This window comes from Saccopteryx bilineata, chromosome 6 (genome assembly GCF_036850765.1).
Source record: "Saccopteryx bilineata isolate mSacBil1 chromosome 6, mSacBil1_pri_phased_curated, whole genome shotgun sequence".
Lineage (NCBI taxonomy): Eukaryota > Metazoa > Chordata > Mammalia > Chiroptera > Emballonuridae > Saccopteryx > Saccopteryx bilineata.
The window spans coordinates 134,745,556-134,766,547 of NC_089495.1; the positions used below are offsets into that span (position 1 = coordinate 134,745,556).

General features: G+C 55.2%; 1 protein-coding gene across 1 annotated transcript in view; it reads right to left on the reverse strand.

Annotated features, from left to right (window-relative positions):
* Positions 1-20,992, reverse strand: part of PXDN (peroxidasin) — a 67,697-nt gene that overhangs the window by 41,310 nt on the left and 5,395 nt on the right. Inside the window, exons 2-3 of the mRNA XM_066237382.1 lie at positions 1,709-1,780; positions 935-1,006 (exon numbers count right to left, since the gene is read on the reverse strand). Of these exons, the coding sequence (XP_066093479.1) occupies positions 935-1,006; positions 1,709-1,780 (144 nt within the window). The remainder of the gene's footprint in view (positions 1-934; positions 1,007-1,708; positions 1,781-20,992) is intronic.

Here is a 20,992-nt window from a genome sequence, read left to right on the forward strand (position 1 = left end):
TGTGGTGGCACAGTGGATAGAGCATTGACCTGGAACACTGAGGTCATTGGTTCGAAACCCCAGGCTTGCCGGGTCAAGGCACCTGTGGGAAGCAACTACTATGAGTTGATGCTTCCAGCTTCTCCCATCACCCTCCTTCCCCCTCTCTCAGATCAATAAATAAAATATAAAATAAAAAGGCTCTATTCAAAAAGCTATTTAAGTCCTAAAAGTAAGACTTGTCTTGCCCCAAGCACGTGACAGATACTCCTAACCTGCCCAGACCGGGAGCACGCCAGCAGTGATGTTCTTTCTGCTCCAGTTTTTCAGTAAGTGCGCGAAGGCAGGAAAACAGCACCTCCCTACACGGTCATTTCCTAAATGCCAAACTCACTTCAACAAGCGGATGTTTTCAATGCTGATAATTAATCACAAACTATTTTTAAAAGTAAGGTAAAATAGAACTACATCACAACAAGAAGAGGGGATCGCCCAGAGGAACGTGGGGTAACAAGAACAGAAGTAGCGGACATTCCAGAGGGTTTCACCCACGCTGGGAAGACAAGTCAGAACTGTGCTGGGAGCTCCTATTTGACCAAACGTGTCAGCTGCTGCCCATACTGGCCACTGAGCGTAGTGGCCACCCCCACCCCAACAGTGTTCCATCTAGAATGGTTTTCAGAGGCTTACATCTTAGAATTTTATTCACCCGACTTTATAGAGTTAGTAGCTAAACAAACAAAAAAATAATGGCACTTTATACTTAGGACAACTCATTTAAAAAAACAACAACAAAAAAACAGCCAAAATGTGACTCACCTTCTGAAAAGGAAACCTCTTTAAAATGGACAGATTTATAATCATTCATAAACAAGGCAGCATTTAGCTCAATTATTAAATAGCCCAAACATAAACAACATAAGCTTTGGAGTGAAGAAATGATGATTAAACTTACAGGTATTTTAAATTCTCCAGGTCTTCAAATGCCCCACTGGGGATGCTCTTGATCTGATTGTTGTTGAGAAGCCTGGGAAAGAAAAGTTTAGTCAGAATCAGAAACACAACAGCACATGGGCTTGGTTACGAGAAAACACTCCTACAGCCCCAGAAAACAGAGACGGTTCAGCTACAGATGTGCGCTAAATGCTAAATTAACACGCAAAAACCCAGCACTTTCATGAAAGGGGCTGAACCGTCATTGATTCCAAGTTTTCTCAAGAAATGAGTGTCTGCCTGGCCTGTGGTGGCACAGGGGATAAAACGTCGACCTGGAACACTGAGGTCGCCGATTTGAAACTCCAGACTTGCCTGGTCAAGGCACATATGGGAGTTGATGCTTCCTGCTCTTCCCCCCATTTTCTCTCTCTCTCTCTCTCTCTCTCTCTCTCTCTCCCCCCCCCCCCTCACTCTCTATATATCTATGTCTCTCTCCTCTCTAAAAAATGAATAAAGTCTTTAAAAATTTAAGGAAAAGAAAAAGAAATGCGTGTCCGTGTCCCCCCACCCAAACCTGTATTGCCTTCGACAACAGTGTAGAAAGAGCCCCCCCACACACACACACACAACGGTGCATCCCTCTGTGTCCTGCTATCTCAGCCAGGACTGTGGCCACTGCGGGGACACGAGATCACGCCATGTGCATCACCAAGGCCGGCCCTGTCCCCAGCAGTATCAAAACTGCAGGGGCATGCTGTTCCCTGCTGGTCACCTGCTGCGCGCTGGGACTTACAACGTATTCAAGTTCCTCAGCCTCCTGAACGTGCCGGGCTGGATCTCCCTGATTCTGTTAAAGCGAAGGTCCCTGGGAGGGAACAAGAAATATGTCACAGAGACATCGGTGCTCAGCGCCACACAGTTCGTTTGGCGATCTCCATTTTCTCAACTGTGAGGGCGCATTTAGAAATCAGAACTGCGCAGTTCACTCCTCAGATGCACCAGCCCTGGCGGAGGCTACCTGCATGGCAGGGCCCCACAGTCACGTGTCAGAAGATTGTTGAAGCGGTAATTCTGGGGGGATGAAAATTACTCCACTTCCCTGCCCAGCCACCTGAAACCCAATGCCAAAGTCTCTAGACAACAAGCACAGCCTCGATGGGCAAACACGTCAGAGCTCATGCCAGGAATTTCACGAGCCGGAGTCCCGTGTTACCAGCTAACAGGGCAAACAGTCTCCTCAGCGTGGAAGTTCAGACTGAGGTCTCAGAACCTCACAGCTCACAGCTGGGGGGAGGAGGCCGAGACTCAGATTCCGCCCCACCGCCTCTAACCAGGGCTGCTCAGTATGCCTAAATGTGAATGGTGAGACCAGCTGTCTGTTCTTCGGGGACAAAGAAAGGACCTGAACTTGCCCAGGATGGAAGCAGAGCACACGCCACATCAGCAGAGCATGAGCCGCCAGCTGACCCAGCGGTGCCTAGGCACATGGGCGCTGCGGGTCCCTCCCTCGGGCTGAGCGAGCAGGTCTGAGCTGGCGCCACGCGCTCAGGGACAAAGGCACGCAGAGAAATCTGTGGTGCCCTCCAGCTCAAGTTAAAATAAAAAATTTAACAAGTATGAAAGTCTCTGAAAACCAAGACCACTCACTTTATCAAAAAGCCTTAAAAAAATTAAAGTTCCTTACTCATACATCAACCCAACCCAGTCCAAGAGGAATGATTTACAGGTTCAATTGTGTCTCACCCCACAAATTCTCACATTGAAGTCCTAACCCCAGTGCCTCAGAATGTGACCTTATTCGGAGACGGAGTCGTGACAGAGCTGATGGACCTGGAATGACATCACCAGGGTGGGCGTGAATCCACTGTGACTCGAGTCTTACAAAGATGGGAGCTTGGGAGATGCAGGCAGGGGGGGAACGCCAGGTGAGGATGGGGTTATTCTCCAACAAACCAAGAACACCAGGAATGGCTGGCTGACCACCAGAAGCCGGGGAGGATGGAACCGAGTCCTCCTGTGACCTTGGAGGGGACCAGCCTTGCCAACCCCTGACCTCGGCGTCCCAGACTCCAGGAACGAGGGCCCCCATGCTTCTCTGTAAGTCACTGTCTCTGGAGGCTGATCCGAGACCCGGGGGCAACATCTGGTCCTAACCACGAATGGCTATTTCTCATATGACACTTCCTGAGTTCGTTTAATGTTCACTATCTTTTCAAGAATGGGGTTATTTTGAGCCCATTTAGTAATCGTAAATGATTTAGAGACATGGTTCTGATCTGAGGCAGTAAGAGGCTTCTCTCAAGGGTGTGTCTGAGTCACTGAAACCTGTTGTGTCTGGCTTCAGAGTCCACAGTGAAATGCGCGTTCGGACGTCTGCCTCCCTCCTGGTCCAAGTCTCAGGAAGGGGGGTGGCCGCCTCTCTTCCCACCCAGTGCCCCGCGCATTGTCTGATCCGAGGTGATGACCCTTCCAGTTTGCTTCTGTGCTGGCCCCCAGGGGCACACCTCCCCTGCACAGACAAGTGTGTTTTTAAACAAATGAGAATGTAATTTATGTGGCCGTCAAACACTGGACGGGTCTCCACGTGGAGATGTGCGGAGGATCAGAGCACTGATGAGCCGTGTGGACCCCAGGCCCCTAACCCACGAGGGAAGGAAAGCTGAGACGTGGGCACAAACCCAAGTGATGGGAAGCAGCTCTCTCACCTCGAGGAACAACCCTGGGGTTCACAGCATGGAACAGAGGAACCCCGTGCCGACACCAGAGACAGCGTCTCTGGAGTGCTGGCCGCATGGAAGCAGGTCGGACGTGTCATAAAACAAATCCCAACACATTTAAAAGAATTCAAATCACACAGAGCATTCTTTCCAGCCACGATGGATTCCCATGGACACTGGATAACCCCCGGAGACTGGTGAAGCCACAGCGGAGCTGAGACCACAGCTCGGGGGCAGGTCGTCCTCACCGAAGAGCCAACGCCCCCCGTCAGCAGCATAAACGCCCACTCAAACTGAAATCCAAAGGTAAAACATTAGAGTCGCCTAAAAGAATTATGAAGATGAACAAAGTGGGAGGAACTGCAGTCCCCAATGTAAGACTCACTATCTTACAGTGACGGTGATGGAGACAGAGGCGCCCGGGGAACGGGCACAGTGGGGGTCCAGCTGGAGGTGGTGGACTTGTCTCAAGGCTTCCTGGCCCTCTGGGTAGGGGCCCTGCAGCCTGGCGCCTGGACGTGGGACTCTGGCCTCCAGAACAGAATACATTTCTGCTGTTTTAAGTCAAAAGAAAAACTATCCCAACCTTCCCGTCCAGAGGGAGGCATGACCGTGGTCACCCACAGCTGCAGCTCCCGCTCCCCCAGGAAAACCCCAATGACAGAGGGGACAGCAGCAAGGACAATGTGGAAACCAGAGAGCAGACCAAGGAGGGGTGAAGAAACTTGGCCACTGAAAAACAAACTTGAGCCGGGGGGCTGGAGAGGCTGCAAACCACCTCCCATGGTCGCCAAACCCACCCCAGGCCTGAAGGCAATGCCCACAAGCCGCAGGGAAGGGGAGCGGGAGGGGCCCCGGACAGCAGCCCCAGGCCTGGCTCTGAGCGCCCGCGGTGGCCAGTCCCCATCCAGGTGCGCGGCAGGTCTCCACACCGCACGTGTGAGATGCAATTCACTCAGTCACTGATAAACCTGCACACCTGACTATGTGTTAGTATAGGAATACGTTTAACATACAGGCGTTACAGTCTCAGTAAAATTAACCTGTTTATAATTTCTTATTGAAATGACAGGAAAATTAAAAATTCTGATTGGAGTCACATTCCGTCCCCCCTGGACAGCACTGGTCCCGGTGAATGGGGGAGATTTCACTACCTGTTGACAGTCAGATGGTTCTCCTCTCGGACAGCTGGAAAAAGACCCCACATCTGGCCAGCCCAGGGAGACCAGGCACAGAGGGCTCCTTTTCCACAAAAGGGGGATCTTAGCGGAAGAATTAAAATGATAAAAAAAAAACCCACATTGAGATTCTAGCATTGAAAAACAGTAGCTGAAACGAAAGACTCACCGTGTGGACGTAACAACAGGGCAAATACTGCAGGGAAAGGAGAGTGACCGTGAAGTGACTGAACCGGAGAAGAGGGTAAGGTCCACGCACTGGACAGTCAGTCACAGGTGCAGACACCGACGGGGACCGCCACCTGCAAGCTCAGTGCATGGCAGGGACCCATCCGCTGGGCTTATTAGGTGGGGATGAGGTGACAATCTCTGGCTTAGGCAGTGTCTACTTAGAAGGGCTCAGTGCAGCACAGGAAGTCACCCAAGGGCTCCTAGAAAGGACCATTTTAGGGCAAGATCACGGGGAACATCATGGTCCATTTCAACTTTATTTAACCACAGAAGTGACCAGAGGGTGGGGTGGGGTGGGGGTGGAGACAGGGTGTGCCAAGGTGGCTGGTGCAGGAGGGAGGAAAGGAGGAGAGAGAGGAAGGAAGGAAGAGAGAGAGAGGGAGAGAGGGAGGGCGGGAGGGAGGGAAGGGTAGGAAGGGAGAGCAGGAATCCCTCCACTTGGCAAAGGAGAAGAACTCAGCACCTAGAATGCCTGGGAAACCTGCCTATGGCCACCCTCTGTCCGCTGTCCATCAGGAGAACTGGACGGGGTACAACAGCTGGGCTTCCTGGGCTGTAAACCAGACGCTGCGGCAGGAAGCACGTCAAGAAGCCTCTCTGCTGCTTGCCAGTGGAGCTCACTGGGTGCATTCCCTCCAGAGGCACTGACGTTCACGTCCTTCCAAACGCCTGTGCTGCTCCGGACCCGGCAGGCTGGAGGGGAGCCAAGCACAGCTCTTAACAGTAAATCACGGATTCTGCACATCAGTCCCAGAAACAGAACCTGCATGGGTTTATTTGACATTAAAAAGCCCAGCAGCGCCCTGGCTGGTTGGCTCAGCGGTAGAGCATCAGCCGGCGTGTGGAAGTCCCGGGTTTGATTCCTGGCTGGGGCACACAAGAGAAGTGCCCCATCTGCTTTGCCACCCTTCCTCTTCTCCTTTCTCTCTATCTTCCCCTCCTGCAGCCAAGGCTCCATTGGAGCAAAGTTGGCCCAGGCGCTGAGGATGGCTCCATGGCCTCCGCCTCAGGCGCTAGAATAGCTGTGGCCACAAGGGAGAAATGCCCAGATGAGCAGAGCATCCCCCCTGGTGGGCATGCCGGGTGGATCCCAGTCGGCCATATGTGGGAGTCTGACTCTCTGCCTCCCTGCTTGTCACTTCAGAAAAATACAAAAAACAAAACAAAACATAAAAATGAGCATCGTAGCAGATGCAACTCCCCTACTGATGACATGTGTCCTGGGACGACCACCAGCACCCGCTCCGCCCCGGGGAGGGCTGCGTCTCTACCTGCCCTGTCCAGTTCCTACCCAAGTGCTCAGCATGAGAGACCTGTGGTGGTGACAGAGTTGAAAACACAACATCTAACACCGGACCATGTGGTTCTCCCTTAATATCTGGCCGGAATAACGTGATGTACATTTCAGGAATGCAGCCTTTCGGACAGCGAGAGCACATTCGGCCCCTGCGCCTCTGCGTCAGGGACAGACGGCGCTGACTCGGCATGGGAGGAATGCGGCATACTCGCTCACCAGCCGGGCTCTGTGTGGCAGCAGACGACTCCTCACAGCCAATGGTGGGCAACATCAGTCATTTACGGACAAAGCTAACGAGCAGCGACTGCGGTCGGTCACTGAGCCGTGACCCGCACAGAGGCCGCGGGAGAAGAAGGGGATTCATGGGACGCCCCTGACCTTGCAGGTGGACTGACATCTTCAGCCAGAGGGCGGACCCAGGGGGACGTCAGGTCAACAATGGCGGGTGCTCGGGCCATTCACGGAGATCGAGGGGGTCAAGGTTCGGCTCAGGGCACAGAAGCCCAATGTGCCCATCAGACCTCCAAGCGCGGGTCCCAGCCGATGTGCAGCTCTGCAGCTCAGGGCGGGGCCCGGCACGGGCACACAGCTGCTAGCAGAGCTGGAACCTACCCGAGTCACTGGGGTGAGCTGGAGGATGACCGGGATGCTGTGCGGCCTGGAGGGGGCGGGTGGGGCAGGAAGGACCAGCGGAGCGCTGACCCTCGCTGTGACACTTAACCAGAGAAACTGCTTTGAGTTCAGGTCTCTCCCCCAAACCTGGTACTGACACAGCTAATTTTTAAAATGCAATTCAACTCAATTCAAAATACCTGAGTAGAGCTGACAAGACGCGTCACTGCCAGAACTCCCAGAATGTTCACTCACGACGATGCCACACCCCTCTGCCTCTCGGGTTCCCCTCCCACTTCTCACTTTCGCAAAGCATGAGGCAGCCTGAGGAGCACACAGAACACAGCAGACGGGCAAGTCCAAGGCATCAGGGGGACAAGGAAACAAAGAAGACGGAGAAGACGAGAGGAGTGAGGGACGCCCGAGGACGCGAGGTGGCCTCTGGGCGGCCCATGCGGAGAAAACCTGGCCAGCACAAGGTTCGCTGGCTCCACAAACATCCCTCCCCGCGCCCCGTGAGGGCTCAGGGGGAACGGAGCGGTCGTTCCTGCGATGACAGGCAATTTCTCACAAGGACCGGCACACCAACACGGGCGAGCGGACAGCGGATGGCAAGGCTGGGTGGCCCTGAGGGCCGCACCCTCCCCTCCCCGGGGCCAGCAGAACATCAGCGCGGAACCAGCAGAGGCAGCGACAAGACAATCCCATCCAACATCCGTGCTCACCCCTTGGCCCCAGGGGCCTCTCTGGACCCTGGTCTGCGTCCGGGCTGTGCTAACCTGTGGGACTGTGCTATCCACACGTAGAAGAGCTACACACGCACCTTCCTTACCCAAGTCACTCAAATTAAAAAAAAAAACAACACAAAACTGTGGGGTCAGCACAGAAAGAAGCGGGTATCTCAGCAGAGGCCCGGCCAGGACACAGGTGCAGGGGACATGGGACAGCTGGGGAGGGGACAGTGATGGCGCCTCACCCACCACCGGGTAACGCCCATAGCCCTGCTCAGCTGTCCAGGCTCCCTGGTATCTCTGCACAGAGAGCTTGGGAACACAGGACCTGGCCAGCAGGGACAACACACAAGGCCCTCCTTCCGGAATGTCCCTGCAACCTGGGACATGAACCTCAGCCATGAATTATTCACCTCTTTCACTTTCACGGATGAAGCCACCAGAGTCCAAACTGCGTGGTCCACCCTACCACCACCACCACGTGGTACACGGTGGCCACGCCACCCAGGAAGGAGATGACACATGGTCTCCAGCCTTTGCCGCGAGGGGCCCATCCTGGGTTTGCTCGTTTCCCACTTCTGGCCTCAATGGACACTGTGAAATATGGCGGACATGTTCCTGAGTGTCCCAGCAACGTCACGTTGCTGCGGAAGCTCCTTTACCTGTCTTACTGTTGAGCAGGGATGGAGGGGCCACAGCAGCACAGACCCCCAGGGCCTCGCTCCTCAGGTGACGCTACGGGCCAGGGGACAGACTGGAGGTTCGGCAAAGCAGCCCCAGACCCTGCGCCCCACTGCACTCAGGCAGGAAGGGGACAGGGTGGGTGGGCTGCGTGCACTCTCAGGAGTCCTGAGGACACAGCCACCAGACAGGCTACCTGGTGAGCGAGGGCGGACCCAGGACTGGATCCCGTGCCCCTGTGAGCCCAGGGCCAGCAAGAGGCCACCCTGGGTCACATGCAGACTATTTGCATGGCCGGCTGGGTTCCCTGCCTGTGTCCCTTTCACCCAGAATCTCAGATCCCAGAGGAAGGCCGTGGGGACAGAGGCAGCTGGGTGCTGGGGGGCGGCTCACCAAGCGCTACCTGTGGTTGTCCCCCCTCTTGAATTTAAGTGCTGTGAAACCAGGGAGCTTTGCGGCCCCTCCATGCAGAGTGGGGGCCCTATCTGCCAAGCCTGCGAGAACCGACACCCCTCCCCACACTACCACCAGAGCCAAACGCGGCCAGGGCAGGGCAGGGTGCAGCCAGCCGCATGGTCCCCATGGCAACCACTCCCTTCCGTCGCCAGCCAGACACCTCTGTTCTGCTCCGGGTCAGCAGGCATGCTGGGCTCCAGCAAGACTCTGCTTTTGGCACAGGGCTGTGCGATTCAAAAACTCATGCCACCAGGAAATAATTCTCTTCTGAGTTTTTCAGCCATTTAAAAATGTATAATGCAGTGCTCGTGGGCCAGATAAAACCAGCTGGCCACAGCTGAGCCCAGCCCAGGGTCTGGGTGAGGGTGCAGACAGCAAGGCCACCGGGTGCTGGGGGCCACCGAGCGTGTTCCCCGCTGTCCTGGGAGGTCCAGCTGCGTCCAGGCTGCAAGTGTCAGGGGCACCGTTTTCCAGGCCATGACCTTGTCCCCGTGATGCCGCCTCCGCCTCCCAGGTGAACAGGACCGGCCATTCGTCCAGCCACAGTGTTCCTCTGGGGAAAATCAGAACTTCTTCCACAGCTGTTCAGAAAACCAAATCAGCATTTTCCCTGCTTCCCAGGCTAAAAAGAAAGCTGGATGCGTGAACCACAGGCTTCTCCCAAACCGTCACCCCCATCCCCACCCCGGAAGATCCACAGTACAGGGTTAGACCGAGGACACGGGCTCAGAGGGCCCACTCGGGTCTCTGGACACACAGGGAGGACACAGAGGCCATGGCATGGGCGCGTGGAGCCCGTTTTGCCCACTAAGTGTGTCGGAGACAACACGTAGGCTGTCCTTGTTCTAACGGAAGCAGCAAGTGCCCGGGCGGGTCCCAAGGTGTGGGAGACAGGAGCGGATGCTAGTGCTTAAAGCTGGGTTACCCCGTCACAAAAACTAGATGCTGCTGCCCCTGGGAGTGAGTGTGTCTTCCACGGGGACAGCCAGGCGCAGGCCCACAAGGGTTCTGTGCAGCACGACGGGCCCAATCGATTTGCTGATGGTGTCCAGTCTGTGGTCCAGCTCCAACCCCCGGAGGCCACACAGCCCTGGCGCTGAACCAAGGCTGTGGAAACACACCCGAGGGCCAGCCTCACACCTGAGTGGGCCCTGGGGACTCCTGGCCCATCAAAGGGCCTCTGGCCACCATGTCCCTACAACCCTGCCCTTCCTTGGTCATGGTCCTGACAGTCCTCTGGCTGCGTGGTCTAAGTCAGAGCAGACTCAGCCCTCCCTGATCTGAACACAGCCACTTCCCTCAACTTGGAAAGCAGGACCATGCGAGGTTTCCCTCCCGCGTCACAGTCACAGGGTGCCAGCCTTCGGGGAGTTCCTGCACCCTCTCCCCCCCACCAGGCTGACACCAGCTGCCTCTCTGGCCCCTTTGTTCTCAGCTCCCAGGCCTCTCAGCCCGGGGCCATCAGATTCCACTGGCTTTAGTGGCTCTTCATCCCTGGTGACCACATTACCAAAGACAATGGCTCTACACACAAACAGACTCACACCAGGCCCCTGGGTCTCTGTGAATTCCTGCTGCAGATACAGTGGATGGTGCACTCATCTCACCTCACCTCACCTCACTTCACGTGCCCAGTGGGTCAAATGCTGAGAACCAGGTGACCCCCTTGCAGGTGTGGGAACGCTAGCTGGTACACAGTAGAGAGGACCCTGCACGAGGCTCGAGGCTCGAGGCTCAGAAGAACTGGACGAACTAGTCAGGCTGACCAGCAGTGACCTGGGCTATGTGCCCAGGGGCTGGTGGGACACCTCAGGGAAAAAACCCAAAAACCTGTCAATCAGATTTTCCCCAAAAAGAGAATTGAGGCTATGGGTCGCCCGGGATGCCAGGGGTGCAGGGCACTGCCCACAAAGCTGATTCTGCCCTGGACCCCACGGCCGGAACAGAGGGGGAGACTGGCATCCTCAGAGAAGCGCACGCAGATCGGAAAGGGAGAGAAAGCCTAAAGGGCACGTGACCTGCTATCTTTTATAATAAATGAAGTAAAATATGGACAGACCAGCAGATTTTATAGCCCTACGAACTCTGCCTGAAAACAGCTATCGGCTCTGTGCGCGCGCGTGCACACACACACGGGTGCACGTGCTCACAGGCGTGACTGCAAACACATGTGCACACACACACGGTACACACACACATGCATACACATGCAGGAGAACTGGGGAAGGTAAGACTTTGATGGAACATTCAGTGATACTAACATGTTAAATTTTCAGATTCAACACTGCGGTTATTTTTGGAAGGTGTTCTTATCTTTAGCTAAATACGGACAAAATGAAAAATAATGTTGCAAAACCAAAAAGGAGATATTTAGTTAAGAATAGTAACACATGTCTCTAGAAAAATTCCCTCACCAGCTTGACATGCGCTTTCAGTGTTCAAGGGGAGTCCTGTCTGTCTACCCACCAACCTATTCAGAAGCAGAGGTTGAAACCCTGATGCCCTGCTGCAGAGCAAACGTGTGTCTCACTTCCTGGCCGGGCCGCCCCTTCCCTGCACACTCTGCTCCCAGGGCTCCCCGGTTCTCACTCACTCACACCAGCTGCTTACGCTCACACCTGCTCTTCACAGTACACAAGGGACTGCCCCCACCCCAAGGCCCCCCTGCAGACCTCGCCACCCCACCTCTGCCCGGCCGAGCACCCCCTACCCAGCGTCTCTGGCTGGGCCATACGGTTCCCACAGGGGAAAGTGGCTCTCCCACACTCGACAAATCAAAACCAGCTCATCCTTCCAAGTCCCAATTAAATGACCTCACTTCCATCCATAAACACCTCGCATGCTGTCAAGGCCTGGACCCTTGGGTTCGTAGTTATGTCCAGCATGGCCACGCCTCAGGCCTTCGGACCGTCCAGCTCTGTGGCCAGCCTAGAAGTCAGCAGCTCATTTGTGTCCCCTGGAGCCCCGAACCCGGGGAGCGGCCCGTGAGGAGCATGGCGACACAGAGGGGGCGTACAGGGTCTTCCCCGGGGAGCAGCCCGTGAGGAGCATGGCGACACAGAGGGGACGTACAGGGTCTTCCCCGGGGAGCAGCCCGTGAGGAGCATGGCGACACAGAGGGGGCGTACAGGGTCTTCCCCGGGGCGGAGAAGGGTCTAGCCCAGAGTATGGGCTGCCGGGCGCATGGCAGAAGGTCCTGGGCCCACTCTGACCCAGGCTAATCTCGGTGGGAACCCCCCAAAGAAGGGGTCCATCAGGGCAGATTTATGTGGTCAAGGTTCCCTCGCCACACAAAACACCCTCTCAACAGCATTCCTCCACACGCGTGGCCCAGGCCACCCCTCCGAGTCCGCTGAGCTGGGGAGACCCGTGCCATGGACCGGGGCTGCACCTCGAGGAGGGAGCACATCGCCCAGGGCCTGAGCCTGCTGGTTCCAGCTCCCACCGCTGCTGTCCACTTCTGCTGGTCTGTCCTGGGTCCAGCTGTGTAGACAGAGATCTGTCTGGGTGAAGCCTGACCATGAGTCACTGGCCAGCATGTGGACTGGCTGTCCGTGAGTTAGATCCCCGAGCAGATCCAACCAGCTGTGTGTGTGGGTGGGAAGGTTACGTGACCATCAGCAAGGACACAGCGATCAGGGTCCCTGGAGAAACAGAACCAGCTGTGGGGAGTGGGAGGGAGGGAGGGAGAGAAACACATGGCTACTGACTGATTCAATTCTTTTAAGGAACTGGCTCACATGACTGTGGAGGCCGGCTAGACCACAGTCTGCAGGCTGGGCCTATGGACGACAAACCTGGAGACCAGGGCCGGAGGGCAGAGTTCCTCCTGCACAAGGAGGCTGGTCTTCTCGGCCTTCAGCCAATAGGCTGAGGCCCACCCACGTGGCACACGGCCAACCCTCCTTTGGTTACATTCTACGGATGTGGATGTTAACGTTCATCTCATCCCGAACACACCTTCCCAGGAAACCTCTGGAATAGTGGTAGTCAACCTGGTCCCTATCGCCCACTAGTGGGCGCTCCAGCTTTCATGGTGGGCAGTAGCGGAGCAACTAAAGTATAAATCAAAAGATAGATTTAACTATAGTAAGTTGTTTTATAAAGATTTATTCTGCCAAACTTAGTGAAAATCTGACATAAAGTACTTGGTAAGTAATTATTATTATATGCTTTAACTTGCTGTAACTCTTGCTTTATAAATTTTATAAAGTAAAGTTACTTTCCTACTTTATAAATCACCATTACTGTGGAACCGGTGGGTGGTTAGAAAATTCTGCTACTAATAGATACAAAAGTGGGCAGTAGGTATATAAAGGTTGACTAGCCCTGCTCTGGAATGTCCGACCTAGTGCCTGGACAATGTGGCCCAGCCAAGGCACCTCAGAGTAGCCGTCGCAGACGCCTGGGCGTGCTGGGGTACAGACCAGTCGGTACCACAAGAATGACCATTTGAACTGAGTGGGTTAACTGGGGTTGTTCCTGCAGCGAGGGGCATGCTCTTGGGAGTTCTGCCAAAAAATGGATCAATCGTGTTCCCACACTGGCTACACATCTCCAACGTGGCCTCAGGGGGCGGGCACCCCCCACCCCTGCAGCACACACCAGGCCCAGGGTGGATCCTGGCTCCACCAGGACAGATGGGTTCTTGCTTCTCGTTTCTCTAACGGCCTCAACCCAGGCTTCTTGTGTTTAATTACTTCCACTGAGGAGACGGGTCAGAAAACAGAATCAATAAATGTCGATACCAGTTACTTGTCTACCCAAGAGGCTCTGAGCGCGTCTGGCCCAGGGGCGTCTAACACACACAGACCTTACATTTCCAGGAAGAGAAGGCAAGCCCACTTGATGGCTGAATAAGAGACATTCTCAAAGTGCTCAGGGAGCTATACTCATCAACCAGAAGATGTCACAGGGCAAACGACATGTGAAACAGACAAGGAACGCAAAGGACTTCACAAGGGATGCGGCTGGGCTGAACCATGTGGACGGGGCTTTTGAGGGACAGGACGGGCGAGGAGCCTTATGAAGAGAAGGAGGCCGCCCCTCTCAGAAGTCTCCTCCTTCCTTGTGACTGGGGCCCTTCCATGCCACCCGCTGCCTGCCTGCCTTCCCCGTGGTCCCCTGGGTGGTGTCTCCTCCCCAGGGAAACGGTGAGAAAGACGCCGGACGCAGCACCCACAGTGTGCAATGACTGGGTCAGCCCCAGTGTCAGTGCCAGCCAGGGAGGTTCCCTGGGCGATCCCTCAAATCATTTTCCGTTGGGCTATATTCTCTCAGGAACCAGCTGAAAAGGCTGATGGACAAAGCACCCTGAGAAACCTCAGAGGGATAAGAAGGCGGCTTCTATTAAACCCTAAGGAAAACAATGAGGAAATTGGACATGAAAGCCAATGCATCCCGAGTCTGGGAGAAAAGAGGCTGAAACGGCGAGAAGATACCTCCTCCAACCCTCCAGCCAGGCTTCCCACCCACTCCTGAGCCGTGAGGAGGGCAGGCAGCAGCAGGGACGGAGGTGTCAGGACAGAGGCACATTCTTGTCGTGGTCCCACTGACACCCCCGGTGTGCTCACAGCCTGGCCCCTCCCGTACGGTGAGCCCAGGCAGCGGGGTCTAACGTCTGCAGCGCCAGCGTGCTTGCCTCTGAACAAGGATCTCAGGAGGGAGAGGTGACCAGTGGGCAGACAAATGAACGGGTAGCTGAGTGGACAGGCGACAGATGGGTGGATGGATAGATGGAAGGAGGGAGGGCGGGATGAATGGAGCGAAGGAGAGATGGATAGATGAGTGGAGACAGAATTCAAGGGTTGATGTGGTAGGTGGATGGGGTGACACAGGCACTGACCTAAGAAATTTATACAATGAAAAACACACACACAGAAAACAAATGCCCATGATTAATACAGTAGTTTCCTGTTGACATGCCAACACAGACATCCGGCACGTCTGCGTAAGTAATGATGACTAACCGTATCCACTTCAATTGCTATTTTTATACAAAATTAAAGCACTGCTCAGCTGGTTACAGAGTTTTAGAAACACTGTTTGGCCACAGGAAGTTCTCCTTCCCGACCAGCAGCCGGGAGCAGGAAGAAAAGCATAAACCCGAGGAGAGCTTCCTGCTAACACGCACACTCCCGTGGTCCATGCTTCCTCCCATGCGTGTCTGAGCGAGAGCGCGGGGCAGTGCTGCTCTCTCGCTCATCTGAGCGCTCCTGTCACAGAGCGACCAAACCATCCCGTCTCCGCCGAGGTCGGCCTTCTCTTGACGTCGTCCAGGAGCTCTGGCTTTCCAGTTTATTGTCCGTGATCACCACCGCTGGACTCACGCCTGGCCAGCTGAAGGACAGCGGGGAAGGAGCCTCTCGCAGGCGTCCCCAAACTACGGCCCGCGGGCCATATGTGGCCCCTTGAGGCCATTTATCTGGCCCCCTGCCGCACTTCTGGAAGGGGCACCTCTTTCACTGGTGGTCAGTGAGAGGAGCACTGTATGTGGCAGACCTCCAACGGTCTGAGGGACAGTGAACTGGCCCCCTGAGAGGGCATGACCTGAGCAGCCCCGGCTGCAGGGGTGCCACCTGCACACGGGAAAACCAGCTGCTCCTTGAATGGCTGTGTCTGCCCTGCAAGGGAAACTGCATCTAAACGCATGAAATCCCTGCTGGCCCGAGCATCCTGTGGACATAGCCGCATCTGCTTCAATTCCAGCTCAGAGCAACGGGCCGCTGTGCCCTGGGAGCTCAGGTCCTCACTGCCCAAGGGGACATGCACAGTCTACCAGCCCGCGGCCCCGCGGCTAGCCTCCCTGGGCTGGGCAGGGCTGTGCTCCCTGGACTCCTCTGCTAGGTCCAGTAAATCCAGGTCATGGGAACAAAACAATAGCCTCCATTGCTGGGTCTGGGGCGGAGACTTAAGTACACATCCTTCATAATGTAAACACCCTGTAGGTGGGGAGCGAGATGTCATCCGCACATGGTGCCCATCAGGGAAGCACAGGGCTGGAAGCCTGGTGTCAGGCAGACCACATGGATCCCATCGCGGGCGCCGCTCACACCCTCAGTCAGAGAGGCTCGAGGCCGAGCCCTGCACATGCAGGATGCGCAGTCCTGGGACAACCCCCATCACACAGCACCCTGCGGCTTGCAGTGAAGGTTATAGAAATGTGCCATAACGTGACCCCAAGGCTACACACAATGGCATTCTGGAGGTCATACAAAGAAATGGCCCATAGTAAGCATTCTGGAGGTCATACAAAGAAATGGCCCATAGTAAGAATTTGGCTTAATACATTTGCAATTCCACACAAATGTGTACTAGGAGACCATTAACAGTGATGGTGCTGACCTCCAGCTACTGCAGAGACCATGGCCACAATGTGCATGTTTGTCTATCTAATCACTTCTCCATCTTCTACCACCATCCATCCATATCTTCTCTCAAACAACAGCACAGGATGCCAACTGTGACCCAAGCTTTTGAGACAGGAAATGGATAGATGACAGTTAGATGAATAGCTAGATAGGTAGTAGATATATAAAAAGCTGATGGGCCCTGGCTGGTTGGCTCAACGGTAGAGCGTCGGCCTAGCGTGCGGAGGACCCGGGTTCGATTCCCGGCCAGGGCACATAGGAGAAGCGCCCATTTGCTTCTCCACCCCTCCGCCGCGCTTTCCTCTCTGTCTCTCTCTTCCCCTCCCGCAGCCAAGGCTCCATTGGAGCAAAGATGGCCCGGGTGCTGGGGATGGCTCTGTGGCCTCTGCCTCAGGCGCTGGAGTGGCTCTGGTCACAACATGGCGATGCCCAGGATGGGCAGAGCATCGCCCCCTGGTGGGCAGAGCATCGCCCCATGGTGGGCGTGCCGGGTGGATCCCGGTCGGGCGCATGCGGGAGTCTGTCTGACTGTCTCTCCCTGTTTCCAGCTTCAGAAAAAAAAAAAAGAGAGAGAGAGAAAAAAAAAGCTGATGGATGGAAAGAGACAAAGAAGAGAAATGAAAGAGAGATACGGCAGAAAGACGGACGCAGATGCCGGGAGACATATAGGTCGCCAGCAGGGGATCCCTGATAAACAGAGGTGAAGATAAACAGGCAGACAGACACGCTCACATCTGTGTACGTGAACTAATAAGCACATGTGTGCGCGCATCTGACAGCATGGTGACAATCTCCTTTAATGACGAAAATGTGGTATTTTGTGTGCACTCACATTTTTCTGCCATGCACATACACAACTTGCATAAGAACAGTGAAGTACGCTGTGAAAAAAAAGAATGAACAGGATGGCATGGTGACGTGGGTGAGGTCAGGCTTGTCAGCGTCCTGGGGTGACACTGCTCAGCCTCCACAGCCCACACGGGCCCACAGCTGGTGGGGGACACACAGGATCCAGGCAGGACCGGGGCTGACACCCCATGTAGGAGTCTCAGAAGCAGCTGGTTCCTGCTTCCCCGGAGCTGCGACCCCTTCCAGCACAAAGGCTCCTGCTGGTGTTTCTCCTCCGGGCCGCACACTGCTCCACCTGTCCCTTCCATCACCACCCAGGACTCAGGGACCCAAACCCACTCCGTGCCTTAGAGGAAGGTCTTAGGTAAGCAGCTGGCTCGCAGGAGACGTTGCTGAGCTGCCTGGCACCTGCCACAGACAACCGGGCCGCCGCCGCGGAGGATCAATGAACCCACACTACCCGCAAACAACACAATTCTTCTTGGAAGAGGGAGCGTCTGTTTAACCTGAGACGGTATTTGTTACAGCGCACGGTAGGAGCTGAACTGAGCCAGTCAGGGGACCCAGAGACAGTGGGGACAGTGACAGGCCCGGGTCAGACCAGCCAGGCCCTCAGAGCAGAGAAACCAACGGTCTGAAGGGACCGGTCATAGAGCACCTGAAGGTCCAGCATGGTCTGGCCAAAACTCATGAGCAGCCCGGGCCCGTCCCCAAAGCCCCTGCGTGCAGGCCGCGACAGGTGAGCAGGTGACCAGTGCCACCAGACCCCGGGAGCAGCAGGCGTCATTCCCGGAACCGGCCCTGAGGCAGCAGAGGGGCAGGAAACCAGGGGAGAGCCCGGCCCCCAAGCTGATGGTGAGCCCTCTGGTCCCCACACTGCCCAGCTCTGTCTACGCAGCTACAAGGCAACCGCAGACCATGCGAAAGGAAGGGGTTCGGCTCCCCACACGCCAGCTCCATCAGGCACTGTGCCCGGCCTTGGTCGCAGGCCAGGTAACAGCAGAAGCCCAGGGACAGCTGCTCCTGCAGAGCACAGCTGGTCAGGCCTGAGCCGGGGGCGGGGGCCTAACGTCGTCGTTCTCGCCCCCGCGACTGTGTGGCGTCTCTCGCAGCAGCTGCAGCTCAGCATCTGACCACGCTCCAAAGGCATGTGGAAGGCAGTTGGGTAGCGTTCTTAGTATCTTTGCGATCTAGACCTGGCCATGTGAATGTGGGCTCATTCTGTTCTAATCGTTACTTACTTTTTACTCCTTTGTTACAAAAGAATTTAAAGAACTTTTTAAACTTAACCCCCCACACACACACACACCAAAAGTGCATGGGGACAGGGTGGGGTGAGCTTCTCTCGGGTCTGAAACAACCCAGAAGCTGGCAAAACGCAGGAAACCACAGTTTTCAAGATATCGCCCACCAGTCAACAGCGCCCACAACCCCCAAGAGATGGAAGACCAGTGAGGTGACCACACAACTGCCCAGGTCACTGCCTGAAGAGGATGCTGTGCATCTGGGGAAACTGAGGCAGACAGAACTTGCAGGACAGAGATGGACGCCAATGGCTCTCAGGGGCAGGGAAAGGGGACTCTGAGGCCTGCCATGTCCAGATGAACCCTGACCAGTGCACGTGTGGACCACCAGGAGACGAGCGGAATCCAAAGCAGAAGAAAGGGGATTATATGAGGATCAGAGCAGAAACCGACACAACAAAACAAAGCAACAGAAGAGAGGACCCACGGACCCCAGACCGGCTTTTGCAAAGATCACTAAAACTGATGAACCTGCAGGCAGGCGACGCAGAAATAAGGGAACAAGAGAGAAGACACAGCCCCCCAAGACCAGGGACAATGCGACACCACCACAGGGTCCCAGACGCTAGAAGGATGGCGAGAAACAGCCTTGTGACGACATCCAGTCAGCGTGTGTCCCAGACGAGCTTGCCGGGGACTATCTGGGGTAGCTCGCCCCAAGTTCACAGCTCCCCAGGACGGCCCTCATTGAGTGGAGAAACTGAAATTGCCATTCAGTGTCTTCCCACGTCCGGGAGGCATCGCTGGGAAGTCCCAGCAGGCCCTTGGGGGGAACTACGACGAGCTGGACTCATACTTTTTCAAAACACACTCATTAACTCGGTCCGCCAGGCAAGACACCCCCTGGTTTGCCAAAACCAGACAAAGTCATTCCAGGGGGTGGCCAAACCCACCCCTGGTGGGCAGAGACAGCGCTCACCACGGTCCAGGATGGGTGAGGGAGGCTCATTATCCTGATTGTGGCAATGGCTTCACAGAAAAGCTGTGTGAAAACACCCCGGTGCACATGTTAGGGACAGGCACCTGTCCCAACGCTCACTGCGCTTCAGAGGCTTTTTCTTCTAACAGAAAATGTATCCAGCAGACAGAGGTCCAAACTGGGGACAACCAGCGGTGAAGCTGGTCCTTCGGACCTCGCCACAGAACCAGAGATGGCCCTGTGGGTCCCAGAGTGGGTGCGAGCAGGTGACCCCGGCGACCAGCCCTCTGCTCCGAGACAGGGCAGGGTTCTCTCTTCAATGTGCCAATTAGCAGTGGGCAGTCAGACCAGGGACAAAACCACCACTAACGTCTCCAATACGTCCCACAGGGAGGACAAGGCGCAACCTGGGGACCCGTGGAGGGCGGTCTGACTATCCTTTACCCAAGATCATCGATTGGGTGAGCTCTTGGGGAGGGGAGTTCAATGCCTTCCATTTCTCTGCCATTCAGAACGCTCAGGGAGAGGCAACCGTGTCCAGAATAAACTGTTGGGCAAATTACAATGACCAGTGACCCCATATCAGAGCCAGGAAAGAGGCCCCGAGACCCAGCTCATGAAACAGCCCACAGTCTCACCAACCCACCGCCACTATGACCTACTATGACCTACGTTACAGGACTGAAATCCCTCTTAGGATCTGCTACGTTGTTTGTGGCATCTGAAGGGAGGAAAGTATCATTTGTGTTTTTCAAAATTAACTTCCAAGAGAGATTTTAAAGTAATGGGTACTATTTCACAATAATCATGCCTCGGATGAAACTCATCGGCTGGGACTCTGGCACAGAGAACAGATTGATGACGTTATTTTCAACACCACTGAAGCGTGGTCAGTCACCCCCCAGAGGGACAGAGGCGCCGCACCCGAGCTCAAGAATTCACCAGCACGATCAGGATCCCAGGGGACCCTGGCCCCACAGAACAGTAAGAGACGGAATGTTCTGACGATGCATGCAGGCACCCAATTCCGTAAAGCTTTGCCTTAACTGCTTTTACACTACACTTACCAATAAAAGGTATTTCTAAAAACTTTATGATTTTAGAGAGACAGAGACATTGATTTATTGTTCCACTCATTCCTACATTCCTTAGCTAACTTTTGCAACGTGCCCTGACTGGGGATTGAACCCACAACCCTGGTGTGTTGGGATAACGCTCTAACAAACTGAGCTACCTGGGCAAGGCAGCAAAAAAGAGTATTTGACAACATACCTCATGGTCGTCTGTACCCCAAGGTGCCATGATCGAAATGCTCAGTTGTCCTGGAGAACGTTCAGGGGACCTTGCACACACGGGAGGGCACTGTGGCCACCCGGAGACACACAGGAAAGAGGAAGGAAACGGGGCCCAGGTCCCTGATGCCCAGCCTGGCCCAGCCCTTGGCTGTGGACTGTGCCAGGGTCCCCACTGGCCCGCACGCTCCCCAATGGCATCCACTTCAGGCTCTTCCTGTTGTGAAGGGCGCCCATCCAGTCAAAACGGAAAAACCTCCCTCATGGCCCCGGGACTCCGAATGGGGCTGGGCGGTCGGACCAACTCTCACCTAGTTTCAGACCGATGAGAACATAGGCTGGGGAGCCTGGAATCTGTCATTGCTTTCTGTTGACATTTTTAACTCTGAACCTCATCCAGTAAGCCCCACACCCACTTCTTGTCCTAAAATACCCTGTTG